The sequence below is a fragment of the Drosophila gunungcola genome, chromosome 3R, assembly GCF_025200985.1.
Source record: "Drosophila gunungcola strain Sukarami chromosome 3R, Dgunungcola_SK_2, whole genome shotgun sequence".
Lineage (NCBI taxonomy): Eukaryota > Metazoa > Arthropoda > Insecta > Diptera > Drosophilidae > Drosophila > Drosophila gunungcola.
This window is the reverse complement of record NC_069139.1, coordinates 4,651,517-4,672,089: the sequence shown is the minus strand read 5'-3', so window position 1 is coordinate 4,672,089 and position 20,573 is coordinate 4,651,517. Positions and strand designations below refer to the sequence as shown.

General features: G+C 40.5%; 7 protein-coding genes across 8 annotated transcripts; 3 read left to right on the top strand and 4 right to left on the bottom strand.

The window, feature by feature from the left end:
- The first annotated feature begins 2,193 nt into the window (after positions 1-2,193).
- On the top strand, positions 2,194-4,535 carry LOC128265445 (uncharacterized). The gene is made up of 4 exons (XM_053001456.1): positions 2,194-2,815; positions 3,275-3,374; positions 3,564-3,783; positions 4,171-4,535. The coding sequence occupies exons 1-4, from the start codon at positions 2,337-2,339 to the stop codon at positions 4,431-4,433; spliced, it is 1,062 nt and encodes a 353-aa protein (XP_052857416.1). The 5' UTR covers positions 2,194-2,336; the 3' UTR covers positions 4,434-4,535.
- Positions 4,536-4,709: 174 nt separating this feature from the next.
- LOC128265452 (uncharacterized) lies at positions 4,710-6,059 on the bottom strand. Its single transcript, XM_053001471.1, has 4 exons — positions 5,842-6,059; positions 5,695-5,787; positions 5,265-5,554; positions 4,710-5,185 (listed from the first exon to the last, which is right to left on the bottom strand). The coding sequence occupies exons 1-4, from the start codon at positions 6,057-6,059 to the stop codon at positions 4,830-4,832; spliced, it is 957 nt and encodes a 318-aa protein (XP_052857431.1). The 3' UTR covers positions 4,710-4,829.
- Positions 6,060-6,574: 515 nt separating this feature from the next.
- On the bottom strand, positions 6,575-9,470 carry LOC128265438 (isocitrate dehydrogenase [NAD] subunit beta, mitochondrial). The gene is made up of 6 exons (XM_053001448.1): positions 9,167-9,470; positions 8,952-8,999; positions 8,796-8,888; positions 8,003-8,119; positions 7,368-7,949; positions 6,575-6,965 (listed from the first exon to the last, which is right to left on the bottom strand). Exons 1-6 carry the CDS (start codon positions 9,206-9,208, stop codon positions 6,735-6,737), a joined length of 1,113 nt encoding a protein of 370 aa, XP_052857408.1. The 5' UTR covers positions 9,209-9,470; the 3' UTR covers positions 6,575-6,734.
- A 655-nt stretch (positions 9,471-10,125) lies between these two features.
- LOC128265410 (uncharacterized) lies at positions 10,126-13,261 on the top strand. The gene is made up of 4 exons (XM_053001403.1): positions 10,126-11,415; positions 11,478-12,111; positions 12,194-12,367; positions 12,431-13,261. The coding sequence occupies exons 1-2, from the start codon at positions 10,216-10,218 to the stop codon at positions 11,688-11,690; spliced, it is 1,413 nt and encodes a 470-aa protein (XP_052857363.1). The 5' UTR covers positions 10,126-10,215; the 3' UTR covers positions 11,691-12,111; positions 12,194-12,367; positions 12,431-13,261.
- A 263-nt stretch (positions 13,262-13,524) lies between these two features.
- Positions 13,525-18,012, bottom strand: LOC128265351 (MICOS complex subunit Mic60). 2 transcript variants are annotated; one of them, XM_053001304.1, is made up of 9 exons: positions 17,898-18,012; positions 17,533-17,835; positions 17,071-17,279; positions 16,100-16,582; positions 15,684-15,832; positions 14,928-15,623; positions 14,244-14,402; positions 13,894-14,182; positions 13,525-13,833 (listed from the first exon to the last, which is right to left on the bottom strand). In XM_053001304.1, the coding sequence occupies exons 2-9, from the start codon at positions 17,575-17,577 to the stop codon at positions 13,656-13,658; spliced, it is 2,208 nt and encodes a 735-aa protein (XP_052857264.1). In that variant the 5' UTR covers positions 17,578-17,835; positions 17,898-18,012; the 3' UTR covers positions 13,525-13,655. The 2 variants fall into 2 exon arrangements, with proteins under 2 accessions (XP_052857264.1, XP_052857272.1); XM_053001312.1 differs by lacking the exons at positions 13,525-13,833; positions 13,894-14,182; positions 14,244-14,402 and adding an exon at positions 14,686-14,825 and having other exon boundaries at positions 17,533-17,962.
- Positions 18,013-18,401: 389 nt separating this feature from the next.
- LOC128265493 (39S ribosomal protein L35, mitochondrial) lies at positions 18,402-19,170 on the top strand. The gene is made up of 2 exons (XM_053001531.1): positions 18,402-18,562; positions 18,626-19,170. The coding sequence occupies exons 1-2, from the start codon at positions 18,538-18,540 to the stop codon at positions 19,135-19,137; spliced, it is 537 nt and encodes a 178-aa protein (XP_052857491.1). The 5' UTR covers positions 18,402-18,537; the 3' UTR covers positions 19,138-19,170.
- Positions 19,171-19,366: 196 nt separating this feature from the next.
- Positions 19,367-20,549, bottom strand: LOC128265460 (fumarylacetoacetate hydrolase domain-containing protein 2). The gene is made up of 3 exons (XM_053001483.1): positions 20,179-20,549; positions 19,992-20,119; positions 19,367-19,929 (listed from the first exon to the last, which is right to left on the bottom strand). Exons 1-3 carry the CDS (start codon positions 20,441-20,443, stop codon positions 19,441-19,443), a joined length of 882 nt encoding a protein of 293 aa, XP_052857443.1. The 5' UTR covers positions 20,444-20,549; the 3' UTR covers positions 19,367-19,440.
- Positions 20,550-20,573: the final 24 nt, after the last annotated feature.

The following is a 20,573-nucleotide window of genomic DNA, read 5'->3' as shown; positions in this document are numbered from 1 at the left end:
TATTACACAGACACACATAACTAAGTTTAAGTTTATAATTTTCGTTATCTTTATTATTTACTTATTATGTTTTAAACGCAAAAAACCAGATATATACAATATATTTACGAATTAAACGTTTATTAATAAAATGAAAATTATTTTAGTTAAATCGTTTGTTTTTCGTTTGAATTTATTATCACCACAGGAGGCTTTCCGTTCACACATTGCAGAAGATAAGAAAAACTATGAATATTAAATTAAGCACAGTCTAACAATTGCAACAAGATACTTAATACCATTATACGCAATAGTTATAATTGACAGATGACAGAAATATGAATACTAAACTAAACAATAGCCCAAAGTAAATATTGGCCGTGATAGGAGTCCAAAAAAACCTTCTAACACGGCCAATATTTGCTCCATTTTCACATGCAAGAGATGAGCAACAACAATTGGCACTCAACAGATGCAATTACCAAGAACAACAACAACAACAAACAGAATAACAACAAAAGGCAATTGAAAGTTTACTTTCACTTAATTGAGTTCCGATTTTAGTTCAGTTCTTAAGTTTTGACTCTCACCACTTTCGAGAATTGTTTTGGCTCCAACCCACGTAACACTTTTGGAATTTTCCGAACCGAAATCAATAATGGCAGAAACTAACAAGGACGAGCCAAAGGAATCGTATATCTAAACTCAACACAGCTTCAGGGACCAACTAAAAAAGAAATGATTTAAACAAAAATTAAAATAAAAACAACTGGTAATTAAAACTAAAATGTGAGCACACAAGTGTGACAAAAAACAACTAAATCTAACAAGAAGTTTTGAGGCATATCTAAAAAAGAGAGAAAAAACCTAATCCCGAAAATTGTGAAACTATGCAAAATTATAAAGACCCAGAATATCGTATGTGTGTACATAAAAGAAGGAGCAACCCTTTTGGTAATCTATATACATATATTATATATATTTAGCGTGTCAAAAATAAATCTAAAGGAACAAAAAATATCTTTATGCAAAAAATATTTCAGGCAAAGAAAACTTTGGATAATTTCGGATTAAAATTGTATGTGTAAGAAAAAACTGTATACGATATGCGAAGAAAATTTAAACTAAAAATGGATTAAGTGTAAAAACATACATATTTGGCTGGCGAAGAACGAAAAAGACCCCCTTAATTTAAATAGTTCTAATTATGATTTCGCTTTGGCGTGGACCTTTTGTGTAAATAATGAAATCGACACACACGCGAATGCCAAGTGGGATTCTCGACAAATCGAATATCAAATGAAAAAAATGAAAAACCAACCAAAATATGGTAAATTCAAATTAGCAAAATTTTTGTCAACAAAAAAATGACCTAGTAAATGCTAAATTCAAATTTATAGTACATATTTGTGTATGTATGAGTGTATTGCATAAGTTTGATGTGAGTGTATAACAATTATTATTAACATTATGCTTACCACTTTCGTTTCCAAGTTATTTTGTTCGTAAACAAAACAAAGTCTAAAACTAAATTTAAAGCCAATGATAGGAACAACAAAAACATGTGCTGAAGTGCTGAATTCCAATTGAATTGCAACCAAAACAAAAAATGACATTAACACAAGTAAAACATTTCGAACTAACGTAAATGTATGGCAAAAACATTGTAAAAAAGTATAAAAAAAAAACAGACCAGTTGAGGATGACAAGGATACGGGCAAAAATTGCTTAAGGAAAACATAAGATTTGTGTATATGTGAACAGAATGAACAAAAATAGCAGGTATACAATAACTGTCAGAAACCAAACTAAAGAAATGAACAACTTGCAGGCGAGACAGAGGAGACACAAGCCCCAAACAAAACTATTAACTTGTAATGATGTGAACTTGGAGCATACTCTCAGTATTTTTATGAATACTGTCAATAAAACATTAATAAAAGATTAAATAATTGTTTTGATTTATGATTGGGGTAAAATGGCCGAACATAAAAAAGAGGTATGTACATATAAAAAAACTTTAAAAATAAATCCAATAAAATGAATACTTTCTTTGCTGACAAATCCAAAATTTCACTTCATTGTAATTAAAAATTTTATTTCCGACTTGTTCAGATTATCGTCAATGTTTTCATAAAAACAAAAAAATAATTATGTTTTTTTTACGAAAACCCTTTAAAAAATAACACAATAAATACTTCCTTTGCTGTCAAATCAAAAATAACATCTCAATGTTATGAAAAATTCCCAATTCAGATAATCGTCAATGTTTTTATAAAATCCAGAGAGAAAAAAAAAAATAAAAGAACTAGAAAATTGGTTATAAAGTCAAGCCTCTAAATTCGAAAGCCTTTAAAATGACCACCCAAAGACTGAAGTGCGACCTTAGTCCGGAGGTGACCACCTGTCTGCGGCTGAAGGACAGTGTCCGTCCGGACTGCTGTCCCATCCGGGATCCGATCCCCTACGATGGTGAGTGTTTTGTGCGGGACATTGGCAAGGAGCTGGACAAGTTGTCCCGACGCCATGAGCGCATGTTTGTGAAGCGCAAGCGGCTGATGGAGATGGCGATCCCCAAACGCCGCCACTGCCGCTTTGTGCCCAAATGCGCCTGTCCCTTTCCCAAGTCCATCGAAATGGTGCGTCCCTGTGATGTCCAGAGTCACACTCGAACCGAACAACTGGCTCTGCCCACCGTTCGCAGGCTTCTCCAACGGCGGCGGACCGCCATCCTCGCCGGCGATACCATCGGCGAGTCCATCCTGAACAGGTGGCTGCGCTACAGCTACCTGTCGCTCTACAGTCGTCTCTCCAATGTCCAGCCCCTTGTTAAACCGTAAGTTTTGACCCCATATAAGAACAAGTATATTTCTGTAAAAACACCAATTACTATTGAAACTTATCTGGAGAATCACATGAACCACTTTAAAACTAACATATCATAGATATTTAATGAAAAACCCAATACGTATACAAAAATATTGTAATCGAGCTAAAAAAAATAAACAGGAACCACTATGATGATCTTAATGTAATTCCATTTATTGACAACATTTGTAAGAACCAAAATACTTTTTTACAGAGGGTAAAGCCATTTTAAAAAATTAAAATAACTAATTTGAATGAAGAGTTTAATTTTTGAAAATGTGTACTTTATACAATTTTTTATTGCTGTGCACCATTGACTCAAATTGAATTAATTCCAAAACTAACAATTCAACTTCGTCAAATTTTCATTTAAAAAAATATTGAAATATTTTGTATTATTCATATTTATTTATCCTGAATTTCGCAGAAAGAAAAAGAAGAAAAAGACGGAGAAGCAATTGGCTCGACACGAAAAGTACATCCAAAAGTTGGCGAATCCAAAGAAAGCCCCAAAACCCCCAAAACCGGTATGTAACTAATGCAATGCAATTTGCAAATAACTTTCTTTTTGAATAATTTTTAATAATACCATTTTATCGATTTAATTTAAAATCAAAAGTAACCTTTAATCCAATACATATATAAGAAATTTTTTTTTAATTATAGTTAAGTAATAAGTAAAAGTATTAAGCTAAAAGATTTTTTCCCCTGTATAGAAACGATCGGCGGGGGAGATTGACCAGGAGCGGCTCAAGAAACTGGCCAGCCCCAAGGCCTTTTTGGAGGAGCTCAAGCCCAAATGGGAACTGACCTCCCAGATGAAGGGCTACAAGGCGACCAAGCGGCTCAAAGAAATATCACAGCCCGTTATGCGGGAAAACGTTCACATCAACGAAACACCCGAGAAGGTTTCGCCAAATGCCCTCAAGTACAAGCGTAAGTATTTTCCTTAAAAGTCTTAAGATATTTGAAATATTTCTTCTATTCAAACTATATAAATATATATATATTATATTTCTTAAAACCAATCAAATAAATCTAGAGTTAGGAAATGTTTTTCAGACTAACCATATATTAATCAGCGAAACATATCTTATTATTGTGAAATTTCAAAAAGTATATAATTATATATAACACTATTTATTATTATTATTTGCATGCAATTTTTTCAGCTAACCATATTTCTTTAGTATACTTTTTATTAATTATTAAGAGCTTAAAATAAATAAAATAATAGATAGTTTTTGTTTGCTAATTTTTTTTCCATCTGAACATGATAATGATCAATATGATAATGATGACTAATTTGACTTTTACCTTTAGCGAGTGCGCGCATCAAGGAAATGTCGGAGCCGCTGACGATACGCGATGCCAACCAGGGAATGGCGGACGTCAAGGAGAATCCCTTCGGTATCGCCCCCAATGCGCTCAAGTACAAGCCGAGCACGCGGATCAAGGAGCTGGCGGAGCCCAAGGAGTTCGAGAACACGCACATCCGGGAGAATCCGTTTGCCATTTCGCCGGCGGCTCTAAAAGCCAAGGCCTCGCCACGCCTCATCGAACTGGCCAAGCCCAAGGGCGGTTAAATCCATCCGGACTGGGCCATATATTTGGTGTCCTACAATTTGCGTTTTGGCTACGTTTGGTATCGAGTTTTTCATTAAATTTGTCTTTGGTTTTCAAAAATATTTTTGCGTTTTTCTAAGAATTTGTTTTAAAAAGATTTTGGGTCATAAAAATTGGGTTTAACTTTGAAATGGAATATTTAATAAATATTTGATATATTTTTATTTATTTAAGATGATCATCAATTTTTACTTTTTTAACTTAAAAAACTAAAATTTTTATGTTTTGGCTCTTGACTTCCTTGACATAAGATCTAAAGTTCCTCCCAACCAAACCCTTGATTTTGAATTCTAATCGGTCAACGAAAGATGATAGCGATCTGAAGATGTTAAGAATAATCTTCTGATCTCTGTCATCTAACATTGCTCTTTATTTTCGTCTTTGCAAAAACCATGTAACGACAGATGGCAGGGATTTGAAAATATCTGTACTGCTCTCAGATCATCTTCCAATCCCTGGCAATTGCCGTTGACCTTATGTTTTTGCTTGGCCAATAGCTGAAGACGTGATGTAATCTTGGCCCGCAAAGCACGTCCTGAAACTTGAAAAGGTTTCTTCCGAATGCCATTATCCTCACACAGCTTGGGCTTGGCCAGATTTCTAAGGCGCTTTGTGGTTCTCTTGCGGACTTGATTTTTCCTTGGAACCATTCCAGGCGCTTCTTGTTGGTCCCTAATTTGAGGCCTTGCCAGGTAGTGAATCCTTGGAGTGGCTGCAACATTAATTTAATACTTTTTAAAAATAAATACACAATATTACATTAAAGCCAGAAAAAAAAATGTAATACTTACCTTTGTAATGCAGTGCGCTTGATGAAATCTTATAAGGATCATACAATTTTTTGAAGGATTTTTTTGTTCTCAGCAAACAATTGGTTTTAAGTAATTTCATTTCCTTGGACAGTTGCCAAGGCTTTTCTCTTGATTTTTTTCCTCTTGTCCTATTTTTGAAAAGCTCCTGCAGTCGATCGGAAGATGAGTTATAGTTGGAAGAACACATTTCAATATTATCCAATTGAGGCCTTTCTCCAGAGGGGTATAAGCTTTGTTGTCCCGCCAAATAGTGCTTTTGATTTCCTATTCTGTTAAGGGGAAAACCATAAAAGTTTACTAAACCAAGAAAGCAAAAATAGCATTTTTGATTTCAAAAGTCTCAGTGGCCAAAAGTATGTTGTCATTATATAACATTCATCCTACTTAAAATACATATGTCAATAGTCACCTTTTTTTTGGTAGAAACTTTTTTAAGGGAACACTTTTTTGGTATGTATCAGCAATGATTTTTTGACTTTGTGGATGCTTCTTCAAACTTTTTCTAGGAAGAGGGATCTGTTTTACCACAAAAAGAACTTAAAATTCCAATACATACTGACGTCTGGAGGGGATTGGTTGATTTTTGCTTGTCCAAACTGGCGCCTGTAATTGCTCACCCGATTTAAAATCAACCAGAGCTTTCCGCAGATTTGCCAAAAGCAAGAGGTGCTGCCAGGAAGGATTACCATGCTGAAAGTGCTGGAGTAATTGCGAATAGCGATGAGACAACCTATTCCAGAATGGTTGAGGTTCCTGCCTGCGATAGTTCGACATGACAGCTCACAAAAGGCAAACAAATTTTCTCAAATATTTTTGGTTTTTTTTTTCTTTTGTTTGTATTACTTAAAATTTAGACAGCTCAAACTGACAATGGCTTTTAAATAATAATTAATTTAGATTTGAGTTTATTGTTATCTTTCTCACAGCTCCAGTGGAGTGGGTCCACTCAAAGCCGTCCGCTATCAGTTAAATTGGTTTAGCAATATCATTTGTTTTTGAATTCTTTTTTTTTTTTTGCTTTTCAACAAGGTAAACATAAATTATAGGTCGGCCGTAAAATGGGATCTTTGCAAAATCAAAAGAAAGGAAAAATAATACGTAAATAATTACAACATAATCAAGGACCAATGTATGTTACTGCCAATTGGTAAAACTAAAGAATTCGCGACTTTGGATTTGGGGGAGGGGCGGGTCTTGGGGCTCTTCAATTGGACTAAACTTAAATATTCGCCGGAAATAATACTCAAATGAATGCACTGAAGACATCGGGACAAATAAAAAATTGGACGTAATAAGGAAACTATGAACTTTCAAGGTGTTTTTTCAACAATTCAAATTTAGCTGTGGCAACAACAGAAACTGTCTAATGTCGATTAAATAAGCGCCAACGTTGTTGCCCCTGATAGAGAAAATGTGCTGATCGCGCCGGCGATGACAACTGGAGCCCGTCTAGGACATGCTCTGGATAATGGCGCGGGTGAAGTCCTGCGTGGTCGACTGTCCGCCCAGATCCTTGGTGCGCACCTTGCCGTCCATCAGCACCTTGTTGATGGCATTCTGGATGGTCTCCGCGTAAGTTGGCAGGTTGATGTGGCGCAGCAGCTTCGTGCCGCAGAGCAGCATGGCAGTGGGATTGGCCACGTTCTTTCCCACAGCCTCGGCGAAAGTGTGACGTGCACCCTGCAGTATGAAATCAGAATTAGAGATAAGTGTGTGAAGTGGAAGTGCTACAGTCGAGGATGTCATAAATCAAGGTTTATGGCAGATTAGGCTACCAACTCGCAGTTTTCTGGCCTATTCTAAAACACCAGTTTAGGTGGCAGCAATATTTTCATAAAATTAAAACTAATACTTAATCTTTAAAGCCTTTATAAGCCTTCTCCTTTCTACATTTTTGTGTTTAAACAAATCAATTCTTTATAAAAACAAAAATATATAATCTAAAATAAATAAAGCTAATTTTAAAAAGAAATTTAAGAAACAAAAGGATTCTATATAATAAAAATTGTTTGGCTGGTTAACGATATTTTTAGTCAAAATTTAATACCCCCTGCTAGAACTTTAATGTAAGGTTTATCTTACCGGCTCGAAGACCACGGTCTCCGAGGAGTAGGAGGCACCAGCCACGACACCAGCGCCGCCCACAAGACCACTGGCCAGATTGTCCACGATGGCGCCATAGAGATTGGGAGTGACCATCACGTCGAACTGGTTGGGATTGGAGACCATCTGCATGGTCGTGTTGTCCACGATCATCTTCTCGAACTGGATGCGCGGATAGAGCCGGGAGACCTCTTCGCAGCAGCGGAGGAAGAGGCCATCGCCCAGCTTCATGATGTTGGCCTTGTGCACGGCAGTGACCTTCTTGCGCTGGTTCTTCGTGGCATAGTCGAAGGCAAACTTGGCGATGCGCATCGACTTTTTGGCGGTGACAATCTTCAGACACTCCACAATTCCGGGAACCGACTCGTGCTCCAGTGCCGAGTACTCGCCTTCGGTCTGCTCGCGGATAATCACCGTATCGATGTTGGTGTGGCGCGTCTTTACGCCGGGCAAACTCCGGACATGCACCACGTTGGCATAGAGGTCCAGATCGTTGCGCAGCTTCATGTTGAGGGTCTGCAGGTCACCCACATTGCTGTAGTCAGGTGTGGCCAAAACGCCCTGAAAGAGATCGGTTAGAGTTTTTCAAGGTGCTTGGTCTGGTGCAAGCTCACCTTAATGCACACTTTGTTCTTCTGGATGGAGGCCACAACATCCTCCAGCTTGGCACTCAGCACCGGATTGATTTCGGAGAGAAAGTAGCACTCGAAGTCCACGGGAACACTGGCTGCCTAAAAATAAGATAAGATTGTTACGCAAATTTTGTAATTGCGAAATAAAGTTTTTATTTGGTTTTGTATTTGTTTTAAATTTAAAGATTTAAACTAATCATCTTTTCAACAATCTGCTTTCAAGAAAGATAAATCTGGCCTTATTGATTTTGATTTAAGGTGTTTAAAGATTGTACATATTACAAAAAGTTTGGACTTTTTATACAACACAATTGATTAAATACTGAACCACTAAAATCTCTATCAGTAATCAAAACACAAATAAATTACGACTGACATAACGCATTACAGGAAATCGTTTTTTAAAATTTTTCTTGATATTTAACAATCTTTATAAGGTATCCTTTCAAATATTTGTATTATCCTATATGGTTTTATTCTTTTCTATGAATTCCTTGATTGACTCCAATGGATGTTTATAATTTATGTATACAGACTATGAAATCTTGATGGTTATGATATTGTGGTAAGGGTATGTGTCTTAAACATTATACATATCTACTTTTCCATGTCAAATAAATAATTTTTGGTTACCCACATTTTGGAAACCAATGGATGTTTACAATATAGGTTTTTGACTATGAAATCTTGATGATTATGGTATATGGTAGTTGAGGTTTCTTAAAAGTTTCAATGCAAATTGCGTATAGAGGGAAGGATCTTGATGGATAGCTACCTTGAAGACCTCCTGGAGCGAGTAGACCAGCTCGGGACCCACACCGTCGCCGGGAACCAGTGTGCAGGTGGTCCTGTTGGCACCGAAGTTATCCTGTAAGATGTAAGTGATTTTCGTTACCTATATAGTCGCCCATAAAGGTCGCAAAAAACTCACCGAAACCCGGGCCGCCGACGTGGTGTGCAGACTACGTGCTGCCGCAGCCTAAAACGGGAATGGAAATATATGGAATTAGGGATCAAGCTCGCTAGGATTATAACCTCAAAAAAAAAAAAAAATAAGAAGAACTGGGGCCCCAGTGCAAAAATATTCGCTTAGCGCGTCGCGGGCAAGTGTTTATGTAAGAGCTGCCGGAATCGACGGGTATTTACCTGCATGAAGGTGCGTCCAACGGTTCTCGCCAGCATCGACATTTTGCTAATCGGTTCGCTAGATATTCCGGCTGTTGCTCAAAAATCAAACGTGAATCCTATTGTCACGGGAAATTTGATTGCGATGTGATTTTGCTCCGGTGCCAAAACCGAAAATTTCAATAGGACCAAATCGACCACGCAAATCAGCTGATTGTCTCTGGCCTACCAGGGCTGGCGATCGCCGCCCACGAATCGGTAGCCACCAGGGCTGGCTAATGACTGACTATCGAACGATTTGGTGGCCGATAGTTAGTGACGAATATGTATGATGTAGAACAAATTAATTTTGTGGAAACCACATTGTACTGAGGGTTTGACTACTTTTGCTTTGTTTGTTCTTTGTTTGCTCAGCCAAAGCACGGATTTATTTCAAGATCAACCTTGGAGATATTAATATGATGAATAAATGGCCTCCCTAACTGCACAATTTGACATTTTTACAATGCGTATTATGAATAACTATATAGATGTAACAAAGTTACTAATTTTGGCTAAACTTTTAAAAACGCTCAACCTCCGATAATTTACTAACTTTTAGAATTCATGTATTATAGGGCCCCGTTTACGAATATTAAGGTCAAAATTGTCTGCAAAAAGAATTTTTGGAAAAACTATCAATACCGTTTTATATTTTCTGGTTTTTTATTCAACCTTTTCAAAATGCGAAAAAAAATACTTATTATTTTATACTCTCTTTCCACAATGTTCCCCCGGAGGAATCAGTTGGGATTTTTGACAAATGTGAAACTCCGATGCGCACAGAGTATATCCACCACAAAGGAGAACAACTGATTTCCAGCAAAATATAAAAAAAGGATGGTGGGGTGATCTCTGTGGAAATATGCTATAATGCGCCCATAGAATCAGGCTATTTTAAAGTGTTTTTTTTTAAGTCGATGCCTTATCGATGTTTGGTTTGAAATTATCGATTTTGCTCCACCTCTTCTGTTCCATCACTAACGCCATTTTCCCAGAAATATTCTTTTTCGGGGAACGCAGCTTAAAGCATGCCTTTATTTCACAATTATTCCTTGTGGATACAAATTTATTTTCAGGCGTCAGAAACCTCTGCGGCAATGGCAACTAATTGGAATAATCGAAGCTTGCAGCGAGGAACTGAGGAGATGGATAAGTTGCACTGCGACCTGCTGGAGATTCTAAGGCACAATCATTCCGGCATAAAGCGCGTGCTCCAGAGTATCCACAACCTGCTGAAGGAGAATGACGATGCGCACCTATTCTTTAGCTCCCATCGGATCCTCAAGATACTTTCCGTGGTGATCTCTGAAAGCCGAGAAGAAGAAATCCCTTCAAGCCGTTGTCTAGTGGCCAACGCCATGGTTTGCGTTCATCTGAAATTGCGCAAGATCCCCGCAGACGATGGAAAGCTTCTGCTCCAGCAGCTCCTAACCATTGTGACTTCCACTGAACCCCAGCCATTTGGGGCCCAAATCCATGTGCACCATTTTGACAACTTTTTGCGTTTCATGGGAGAAGATTGCTTCCCCGGACTGTTTGACGCCATCCAAAGGCTTCTCGAGTCGGATAAAACCGCAGACCACAAATCCGCCTGCTTCCTGATCCGCAAAGTGCAGTCGATGTGTGATATTGAGGGAGAGAGCGGCCAATCTCTACTAGACGCCTTACAATGCAGCGGTCAGCAATTGGCCGCCTATGTGGACATAATGGAAAATCTGGAGGAGGAGAAGTCTTATCTGTCTGTGAGCACCAAATTGTCCCTGCTGGAGCTCATGTCCAGCGATCTTGGCGAGCGTTGGTTGGTTTGGCTGCGCATCTTGTGCCTTAGACTCCTGCAGGACGAGAGAGTCCTGGTGCTCCGCGAGACACTTCGATATTTCCTGTCCCACCTAAGCTTGGGCCAATTGTGTCGCTTCAACCTGCTGCAGGAGCTCCTTCTGGCCACAAACACAAACAAGTTGTTCGACTACGAAGACCCAAACTGTCTTAAAATGGAGGAATTAGAGCAGTTTATGAAAGGATCCGATGTGGAACTTCTGCTGGAGGCTCTTGTTACTATTCCCTGGAAGAGCGTTTTTATGCTTCATTGGTTGCTCAGCATTAAGCTTGATGATATTCGAATTTCTTCCACGGATCTGCTCCAAAAGTTGTGCGCTAGTGTTCACGCCCTCGAAAACATTAAGCTACGTCAGCACGCCATTCGTAAATTAATTCATACTGTACTCCTTGTAAGCCTACATGAAAATTGTTGATTGGTCCCCGAATGATTATTTTTTTTTACCCTTTGCAGCCCACACTCTGCAACTCCTCTATGGGGGAATTTATGAAGTTTTTGGAGAATTTGCTTCAGAAAAATGATAGGTGTTCCCCCCTTTTTTTTAAAATGTGGGACAAAATCGAAGCATGCACCGACTTCGAGGAGCATATTGACCGTTTCAACAAAGATAGCTTCGAAATTTACACAGGATTTCTACATTCGAAGGATTTTTTTCTGCTTTTATAAGGAAGCTACAATCAGTCCCCATTCACAAACATGGTTGGTGGCGACTAGTACTTTTCATGGAAGAAGTAGACAGCGAAGTCATGGACTTTTATCACACTGTTTACAACGTGGACACATCCTTGATCCTTGGTGATTCGAGTCTGGCGAGGATGCAAATCCACCTAATAAATAAATTGGATTGCCAGACAAGCGAGGAGAGGTCATTTTTAATGTCGCGATGTGTGGATCTATTCGCCGAGACAAAACTAAAGTCGTGGAGCCAGTTAAAGGATCTAAACTTAAAGCCAATGGAACTGTTGAATATGGGTACACAACATACTTTAAGCAAGTTAATAGATTTATTAGGAAATCACCAAGAAAGATTAGAAGATGAGAACGTTGTGCCGACTATGATTTCCCAGTGTAGATATCATTATGAAAGGTAAGTTATTGTCTTTTAAACAGCGGCCGTAAATAATAATTATAAATTTAATTAATATAATATTTAATACTTTTATTTTTAGTTTATCAATCTTGACATACGCGACAAACAATTTGTCGGAGGAGGAGTATGAGAGATGCGTTATTGATTTTGTGCAAAAGGAGTGCTTTGTTATGCATCGAGTGCATATAAGAGTGTCAAAATCGACTATTCTGAGAATAATTCTAGAAGGCAAACCCGCAACAGGAGATGCACGGTCAGTAAATTATATACATTTGATTTTTATAACGAAGTATGAATGCCTTTATACTTTTTACAGCATTGAAGCCGCATTCGCTTTCCACTTTTTCAATAATACAGACATCAGTCACAGGGTTCGATGTATCAGGATTACCAGCTAACTTGATTGGAATTCTAGACTACGCCGTGGAACTTTCGCCATTTGGAGCCGTAAGCTCTCTTGATGGGCATTTATCCGAATTAATATGTATTTGGGAGTTTTACAAACAGTATTTGGCCAAAGAAAAACTTAGTTCACAAGATGACCCGATTTTGCAAACAGCGAATTTGAACAAGATTGAAACCAATTAATACAAAATCTATTTTTTTATACGGAATCGAGTTTGCGTTCTGAAAAATACCACTGAATAAAAGCCAAAATGGAATAATGTACTCACAAAAAGGGAAGACACACCAATTAATTCAACGGTTGATAAATAATCAGAGAATGACTTTGCTGCTACTGTACGAACTCCTTTAGGCAAAGCACTTTCAGTTGTTGCTAGTTTGATAAAAAATGTATTCGATTGCTACTAATTTAGTTTGGCACGAACCCTGATGGACCAAAAGTTTTAATTCGAAAACAAAAATCTGTTTATCTTTATCCTTAACTTCAATTCTACACTATTTAAGTGCTCAACAATTTAAAAGAAGAGCCATTTTGGATATTTATAAGAAAATAGTTTTTATTGATAGAAAACAGTCCAATAATTATAAGATTGTTGCTGCTGAAAGAATAATACTCCCAAATTATAAAATTTACCGTTTTTCGTATTTTAAACTTTAAAATAAATAAAAAAAATCGAGTTAACTAAAGAATTTTTTTTGTAGTGTTTTATTTCCTACTATTTTCGATAAACTAAACCACTACTGGATATTGTAGCCTTTACTAATCACAATGTTCTTAAGGAAAACCAACAGAAATTTCAGATCATCTAGCAATTGTCGCATCATTTTCAAAATAACGATCAAAGAAACGGGGTTTACTTCACAGGCATTTGACTTCTTGAAGAACTCCCTAAAATATATATTGTGTGGTTTTAATAATGGCGGTTCTCTATATATAATTTGTATAATTGAAGCTAAACAAAATGTTACAAATATATATAAGTGTTTTTCTTTTAAACTGTGACCTCTAATTGGACAAATTACATATTGCTGTTTATTTGTTGCATTAAGTGGCTTTTGTTCCGTCTTCTCCCGGACTAATAACAAATAATAAGTGTATCGTTTTGTTTCTGGAGGAAGGGTTTGTGGGACGTAGTCTACAAATACAAAAGGCCACTGGCTGCTGCGTGGGCCATCAGAGTGTTGGCCGCCTGCTGCGTCTCCAGCATAAGCCGGGCCTCCTTTATCCACTCGCCGGCAATCTGGCGGGATGCACCCTGCAGCAGGTTCATGTATTTCAGCGCCTGCAGAAAGTCGCTGCGATCCACATGGTATCTAGGAGAAAAAAGACAAAGCATTAATATTGTTTACTACATGAAATATACGCCTTCTTACCTGGCCCGATTTAGGATGTCGTAGGTGTCCAGTTTACTGTAGTCGAAGGGTTTGTTTTCGAGTTCGTCCTTGGATATGGGATTATCGGGTCGCAAGATGAACAGCGATTGCAGATAGGACAGGAAGTAGATGGGCAGGCCGGCTCCATCCTCTGGCACCAGCGCCAGTCGTCGTGCCACGCGCTCCACGTTAAGGAAACGCTCTCGCAGCGCATCCTCGGGATAGACACCGCGCTCCTGAGCCTCCTGTGGCATGCTCTGCAAGACGGCCGCCACCAGATCGTCGCCCTCTGTAATGGTTATGATATCAGCACTATTTTGGAGTTCATAAAATAAGTATTTGCAACTTACTCGCCACCTTGGCAATGGCGTTGATCTCGTTCTTCAGCGGACGCAGCTTCTCCTTGTAGTGCACGCCAGGAGTGGCAGTGCGCACGGAGGCCCACAGAGCTTGACAGGCGGCCCACAAGGCCTGCGCCTGATTGGCAGTACGCTCTGCATCCGCACGCTCTTCGGAAGGCCACAAGAAATTATATTAATTTTACATTTGATTACCAATTAAAATAAAACGATTGTGTCTTATTACTATTACTTTACTATTATACTAAACTTTTATAAAAACAATAATAAATTAATAGTCTTTTTTTTTAAGAAAGCAAGCTACTATACAAAATGGTAGTCATTCAGAATAAAAATAAAATGTATTTATAATAAATAAATGCATTAAACACAATTGTTAAGAAATTACAACAATTTTAAAATCAATTCTCATTTAAATACAAATAAAAATAATTGTGTCTTCAAATTCTTATAAATAAAATGAAGAAACTATAATTTCAAAATTAAAAAAAACAGCAGAATACAAATTATGAGCATAAATATATGAATTTACTTTTTTTACTATGAAAATACCTTGAAACTCATCCTCAATCTCTAAGGTAGCAGCATGTTTCAGAAGTTTATGAAAACGATTATATTTCTAGCCAGCCTACACTAGCTTAAGGCAAATTAAAAGTTATATAGTTGGCAACTCACCTGCTAAAGCCGCATCCATGCCGCGCAGCTTGCCCAGCATGGCGGCCAATTGTAGCTTATAGTTGGCCTTCTCGCTGGCCAGCTTGTCCTCCAGCTCGCGCTTGAAGCTGCGCGTGAGGTCGGTCTCCCGCTGGGCTACGATGTCCTTGATGTGGTCGGCGTGGGCCTCCGCCTGCTTTTTGAGCTGCAGACGCAGCTGCTTGTCCGACTCGGCGTGGATGTGGAAGATTTTCTTCTGGTTCTCCACGGCCAGCTTGCGTCGCTCGGCCTCCAAATGGTATTCCAGTTGGGCGCGCAGAGCCTCCGAATCGTTGTCGCCGCGAACCGAATCAATGGCCCGCTTCAGGCGCAGCTCGCCGTCGGTTTGCAGGCGCTGCAGCTCCTTTTGGTAGGCCAAGACATGGGTGTAGGCATGCAGGATGAACAGGTCGAGGTCCTCCTTTGACAAGTTGAGTTTCTTGTCCGCCAAGCTGAGGCCGGGGAAAATAGACTCGATCTCGTCAATGAAGTAGTTGCGCGCCTTCTCCACATTGCGCCAGTACTTGTCCGACACGCTGGCAGTGTCCTTGTGCCGGTAGAGCTCATCCTTGACGTTGCCTATGTGATCCACCAGCTTCTTGATTTTGTCGCGCACAGCCTCCACTTTTTTTGAGTTCTGCGCCGTTGCCGCTGCACTCAGGGCGATCTCGCAGGCAACTGTAATGGATGGGAAAATAACAAATTGGTCTTTACAATTTTTACGGATGCTGGGCTTACTAATCTTCTCCTGGGCCTCACGCGCTGCTCGTTCCGCCGTGGCCACGGCCGTGTCACGGGCACTCGCGCGATTCTTAAGCGTGGTCCAAAGAGAGTTCTCTCCATTCTCCACCGCCTTGTCCACCACCTTGCGCACATCATCATTGAAGCTGAAAAATAAATCTTAATTAGTATCAAGACGCTTTGCCCAATTTTATTTTGTCTACATGAGGTAAGAGTTTTAAAATAAAACCTTTCATTGAAGACCCTATCTGTGACATATGCTTTCTATAATTAGGATTCATATATTAAATAATTTGCAATGTATGACGAAACTATCATTGGGTAGGAAAAATGTTCTGAAGAATAGTCATTATTAATTATGGAATAAACGCATTTTAAATCTGTGTAACCTTGAATTTATATTATGTTCTTACCCCTTCAACACGGATATGGCGCTGTTGTACTCCTTGACGGCCAGTTGGGCGGCCAGCTCGATGGCCTTCTCCAACTCGACGACCTCGCGGGGCAGCGGCTCATCCTTGGGCTTGGGAGCGGGCGCAGGTGCTGCGACTGGCTTCTCGGGCTTCGCCGCTGGCTTTGCTTCCGTCTTGCTGACCTCGGCGGTTTTCGAAGGCTTCTTCTCCTCGGCAGGAGTGGCCTTCAACGGCTCCACTTTGGCCTTCTTGGTTTTGTCATCACCGCTGCCGCTGCCGCCGCCAAACAGACCCGTCACCTTGGAGGTAACCGAGTCTACGGTGGAGGTCACGGTCTCGAAGCCAGACTTGACCTTGTCGATCTGATCGTTGACGTTCTTGGTGATGCCCTTAAAGGGCGGCTCCTCCTGCAGCGCCACTTTGATGATGGAGCCTGAGCCGGGCACATTCTTTTCCACCAGTTTACGGAAGTCGTCGTCGTATCTGAATTACATTTATATATCTGATCAATTGTTTGTTTTGGTTAAAGTTATATTAACAACAAAAATTTCTAATGTCAATAAAATCTTTTTTTAGATATGGTACATGTAAGGATCATTTTCGTAAATATTTATTTTTTGCATCCCGGTTTCGTGCGATTTTAAAATGTATTTATTTAATACGAATTATCCAAATATGAAGGGTAGTTTTTAAATATTTTTAAAAATAAATAATAAAAATAACAAATTGACAGATGTTACAGGATCCTGAGTATAAGGCTCAGATTCCTGAACTTAAAAAGATTAATAACAGATTAATTAATTAATGTTGCAAGTATCCTCCGCTAACGGAGTTATAGGGATATTAACTGACTGATCATGTGAAGATAAAAGTTGTACAGAATAATGAGCGTGATATAGTGAATAGATCTGCATCATAAGGACCTCAATTATCTTTGGTAAGAGTAGGTCGTGAGTGGGAAATATGTTTACTTGGCATAGGTGATGACTCCGCCGACGGCCGCCAGTGGGGAGACGAAGAGCACCACTTTGCCGAAGCCAGCTTCGCGCATATTCGGTGGCGGCGGCAGGCTCTGGTATCCTTGATGTCCTTGTTGCCGCCGGCCCTGGTCCCTGCTCCCATTTCCGCTGCTGCTTCCGCCAAACTGTCTGCTGTTTGTGGTGCTCTGTTGCAGCGTACGCTGTGGAAATCAAAGGCTAATTAGAAGATATACTATAAACAGGACTTGGGACAGCCCGCAGACACCGCCGCGACCGGGCACAGCTGGAATTTTGGAGCTTTTCGGCCAATTCCTGGGCTTTGGAGATGACATAACCAGCGCCTCTTGTTGTATTTCTGCCAACCGCTTGTTTGTGGGCGCGCGGGGGTGGGTGGTCAACGTGACGATCGATTTTCGCGTTATCAAACAGCTAGAAAAAAGGAACAAAACTCACCTGCAGGGCGCACTTGCACTGATCTCGCACCGCTAGCCGATACATGATGTTGATTCGCACTGATCCTGCTGCTCCTGCTCCTGTTGCTCCTTCGGCTCCCGTGAATTTTTAGAGACCCGGCGGCGTGAATTAAATTTTGCCCAATTCGTTCGAAGCTGGCTCGACTGCGTCAGCGCTGGTGGGTGAATGGCTGGCCAGTGCTGCTGCTTCCTCTTCCATCCCACACAATCACACGCACACGAGTCCTGCGTCCTGCTCGTCCCTTTTGTCCCGTTAGATTGGCTTCGTCCTTCGCTGGCTGTTCTGTAATTTAATCATTCAATTTTGCTTTGTGTTTTGACGGCAAAAGTGTTGGCAACATATACGCTTTTACACGATAGCCCCGTTGAGATACATTTGATTTAGGGATGGTCGCGTGACGAAGGTTTTAGGTAGGTCACGACACACAGGATTTTGTGAAATATTTCTTAGAAATGCCTTAAAATGTCAATCGTTAATTAAATAAAGAGTAAGTATTGTAGTTTGATTAAAATTGTAATACCTACTTTTTTGCTAATCGATATTATGTTATCCGTCTCAGGACATTTAAATAATTCTTCTGCTTAAACGTTTTTTTGCTTAAGTTTGGATTTGATTAAATGAAAATAGTCTGTCATCTTATTAGTAACTTTAAAGATGATTAAAAACTATGCTCAAAAGCTTTGTATGTTGCATGGGAAAAAGATAAGAGCTCATAGGAATAGTACAAAAAAATTGTGTAGATTTGTTTTGGTCTTGATAACAAATAATTTTACTTATTGTAAATCCCCATATATGAGTTTTAGAACGATACTTTAAGCACGACCTGTGTCCATCTCTAATTCACCTGCGAAAGTATAGTGTGCTTCACGGTGAACGCCAAACAGCTGACCGACTGTTACGCGACTCGAGAAGAAGAAGAGCAGTTCCAATTGTGTATGGAATTTTAGACTTATTTTGGGTTTTTTGTGGATTCAAGTGAGTGAAATGCTTAAAACTTTTGTTACAAGCGGTAAGTGGATATCTTTCGGTATGTACCAAATATAGACTTTTTTAACAATCGTACAAATTACAGCGCTGCGCAGCGTTTGCCGCCAGCCGCCGGCTGCATCAACGCTGATTCCTCTGGTCCTGCGAACACAACGTGCTAGTATGGTGACACTATCCCGTCCTAATCTGCTACCCGCTCCCTCGCTGGCGTCTCCCTCTCCTCTGCAGCTTCTCCAGCTGCCTGGGGGTCTGGCAGCTACAGGATCACCACCAACCACTCGCAACGTGACCAAGTTCTCGCTGATCAAGGGAAAACGAAAGACATCAAAGGCGGTTCTAAAGCGATTCAAGCGTTTGGACTGGGGCGCCTGGATACGCACCCATTCCGGTCGGCAAAAGAAGCTGTTCAAGAAGTCCGGAGCACTGCGCCGCCGCCTCAAGCAGCACGTCTTTACCAACGCCACGCAGAGCTGGCTGCTGGACAAGATGGTCACCAGCTTCTGGCGCCGGCCCAAGCACTATATCGATGATCCCTACAGGCCCTATCACAGTCGCAATGAGTACTACGCCACACAGTCGAAGACCTTTAAAGTCTAATTTTGTTAATTAAATGATAATAACATACTCTAAGGCTGGTTTCTTTATATCGGAGTATATGTTTAACAGATAAATGAACCTGCTAAATAGTAGGTTATTGTTGAATTTTAAATTATCATTAATTGGGAAGACCGACTTAAGCATGTTTAGTGGGCTCACAAGGGCTAACAGGCCTGCAAGTTGAAACATACTTACGCCGACGACCATTCCCATTCAAAGCCCAAACTCATTAATTAAATGCCATTGTTTTATAAACAAGAAATAACTATACATGCATAACAAACTATATGGGGAATGACGACCTTAGGGGGCCACGATCTTGTTGCAGAGCTTGCCCAATCCGACGATCTCCGACTGAACTACATCGCCGGGCTTGAGGAATTCCGGGGGACTGCGGTGCATGCCCACACCCTTGGGCGTTCCGGTGACGATGATGTCGCCCGGCAGCAGAGTGATGGTCTGCGACAGCCGGTTGATCACATCGTCCAGCTTGAAGATCAGGTTACCGGAATTGCCGTTCTGCTTCTCCACTCCGTTGACCCAGGTCTTCAGATTCAAATTGTAGACATCCGGCACCATGCTCTTGTGCACCACGGCCGGTCCCAGCGGCAGGAATGTGTCCATCGACTTGCCGATGAGAAACTGACCGCCATTCCGCTCCTTTTGCCAGTCGCGGGCGGAGATGTCCTGGGCCACAGTGTACCCGAAGACATAGTCCATGGCCTGGGATTTGGGCACCTGGCGGGCGACCTTGCCAATGACACAGACCAGCTCCACCTCCCAATCGATTTTCTGCGGAAAGTTTTCGGGTAATCTCGACGAGGCTATCTCTTGTTATCTCATATTCTACATACATTGCTGGCCGAGTGGGCAATGACATTATCTTGGGGACCAACCAAAGCGTTGTTAAACTTGCTGAAGAACATGGGTTCCTTGGGAGCCGGTTTGTTCTGCTCATCGCAGTGGTCCTGGTAGTTCAGACCTGTCCAGACATATAATAGAATATATTTTTGGAGGTCAAGGTCCACACAATCCACTTACCGATGCAGATGATCTTGCCGGGATCGGTGAGAGGTGGCAGCAATGTGACATCATCGTTGACCTCCAGTCGCGGCTGCTTTTCCGCCTTTTTGGCCAGCTCCTCCAGATTGGGATTCTGGGCAATCAGTGTCTTCAGATCACTTGGCACGCCCTCCAAGCCGGCGAATTCCACCAACGACTTCTGATCCTCGGATAGAAGGCCCAGTCGCTTGGCGAAATCGCCCCTACGCAGGTATTGCACGAACCTCATTCTGGCAGCTAGCATTTATGACTGATTTAGGTGGATCGCCACGATCGGTGCTTTTCAATTAACTCTCCAGTGTCCAAACACGATTCTCACGTAATGGGAACAGCAACAAAAAGCTAAGCAGAACACTAGCGTTTCTCAGCACTAC

Excerpts from the sequence above, each read along its gene's own strand:
- LOC128265445 (XM_053001456.1), top strand. The coding sequence starts at position 2,337 with ATGACCACCCAAAGACTGAAGTGCGACCTTAGTCCGGAGGTGACCACC. Across the intron at positions 2,816-3,274 it reads GTCCAGCCCCTTGTTAAACC|AAAGAAAAAGAAGAAAAAGA; the intron begins GTAAGTTTTGAC and ends TGAATTTCGCAG. Across the intron at positions 3,784-4,170 it reads AAATGCCCTCAAGTACAAGC|CGAGTGCGCGCATCAAGGAA; the intron begins GTAAGTATTTTC and ends TTTTACCTTTAG.
- LOC128265410 (XM_053001403.1), top strand. The coding sequence starts at position 10,216 with ATGCCTTTATTTCACAATTATTCCTTGTGGATACAAATTTATTTTCAG. Across the intron at positions 11,416-11,477 it reads TAATTCATACTGTACTCCTT|CCCACACTCTGCAACTCCTC; the intron begins GTAAGCCTACAT and ends TACCCTTTGCAG.
- LOC128265438 (XM_053001448.1), bottom strand. The coding sequence starts at position 9,208 with ATGTCGATGCTGGCGAGAACCGTTGGACGCACCTTCATGCAG. Across the intron at positions 8,120-8,795 it reads CGCTCCAGGAGGTCTTCAAG|GCAGCCAGTGTTCCCGTGGA; the intron begins GTAGCTATCCAT and ends TCTTATTTTTAG. Across the intron at positions 6,966-7,367 it reads AGACCGTGGTCTTCGAGCCG|GGTGCACGTCACACTTTCGC; the intron begins GTAAGATAAACC and ends TTCATACTGCAG.
- LOC128265460 (XM_053001483.1), bottom strand. The coding sequence starts at position 20,443 with ATGCTAGCTGCCAGAATGAGGTTCGTGCAATACCTGCGTAGGGGCGAT. Across the intron at positions 20,120-20,178 it reads CGGCAAGATCATCTGCATCG|GTCTGAACTACCAGGACCAC; the intron begins GTAAGTGGATTG and ends ATGTCTGGACAG. Across the intron at positions 19,930-19,991 it reads TTGCCCACTCGGCCAGCAAT|AAAATCGATTGGGAGGTGGA; the intron begins GTATGTAGAATA and ends AACTTTCCGCAG.
- LOC128265452 (XM_053001471.1), bottom strand. The coding sequence starts at position 6,059 with ATGTCGAACTATCGCAGGCAGGAACCTCAACCATTCTGGAATAGGTTG. Across the intron at positions 5,788-5,841 it reads CCAATCCCCTCCAGACGTCA|AAAAAGTTTGAAGAAGCATC; the intron begins GTATGTATTGGA and ends CCCTCTTCCTAG. Across the intron at positions 5,186-5,264 it reads AAGCGCACTGCATTACAAAG|CCACTCCAAGGATTCACTAC; the intron begins GTAAGTATTACA and ends TTAATGTTGCAG.
- LOC128265493 (XM_053001531.1), top strand. The coding sequence starts at position 18,538 with ATGCTTAAAACTTTTGTTACAAGCG. Across the intron at positions 18,563-18,625 it reads TAAAACTTTTGTTACAAGCG|CGCTGCGCAGCGTTTGCCGC; the intron begins GTAAGTGGATAT and ends TACAAATTACAG.
- LOC128265351 (XM_053001304.1), bottom strand. The coding sequence starts at position 17,577 with ATGTATCGGCTAGCGGTGCGAGATCAGTGCAAGTGCGCCCTGCAG. Across the intron at positions 15,624-15,683 it reads TGAGGCCCAGGAGAAGATTA|TTGCCTGCGAGATCGCCCTG; the intron begins GTAAGCCCAGCA and ends CATCCATTACAG. Across the intron at positions 13,834-13,893 it reads GACATCCTAAATCGGGCCAG|ATACCATGTGGATCGCAGCG; the intron begins GTAAGAAGGCGT and ends TTTTTCTCCTAG.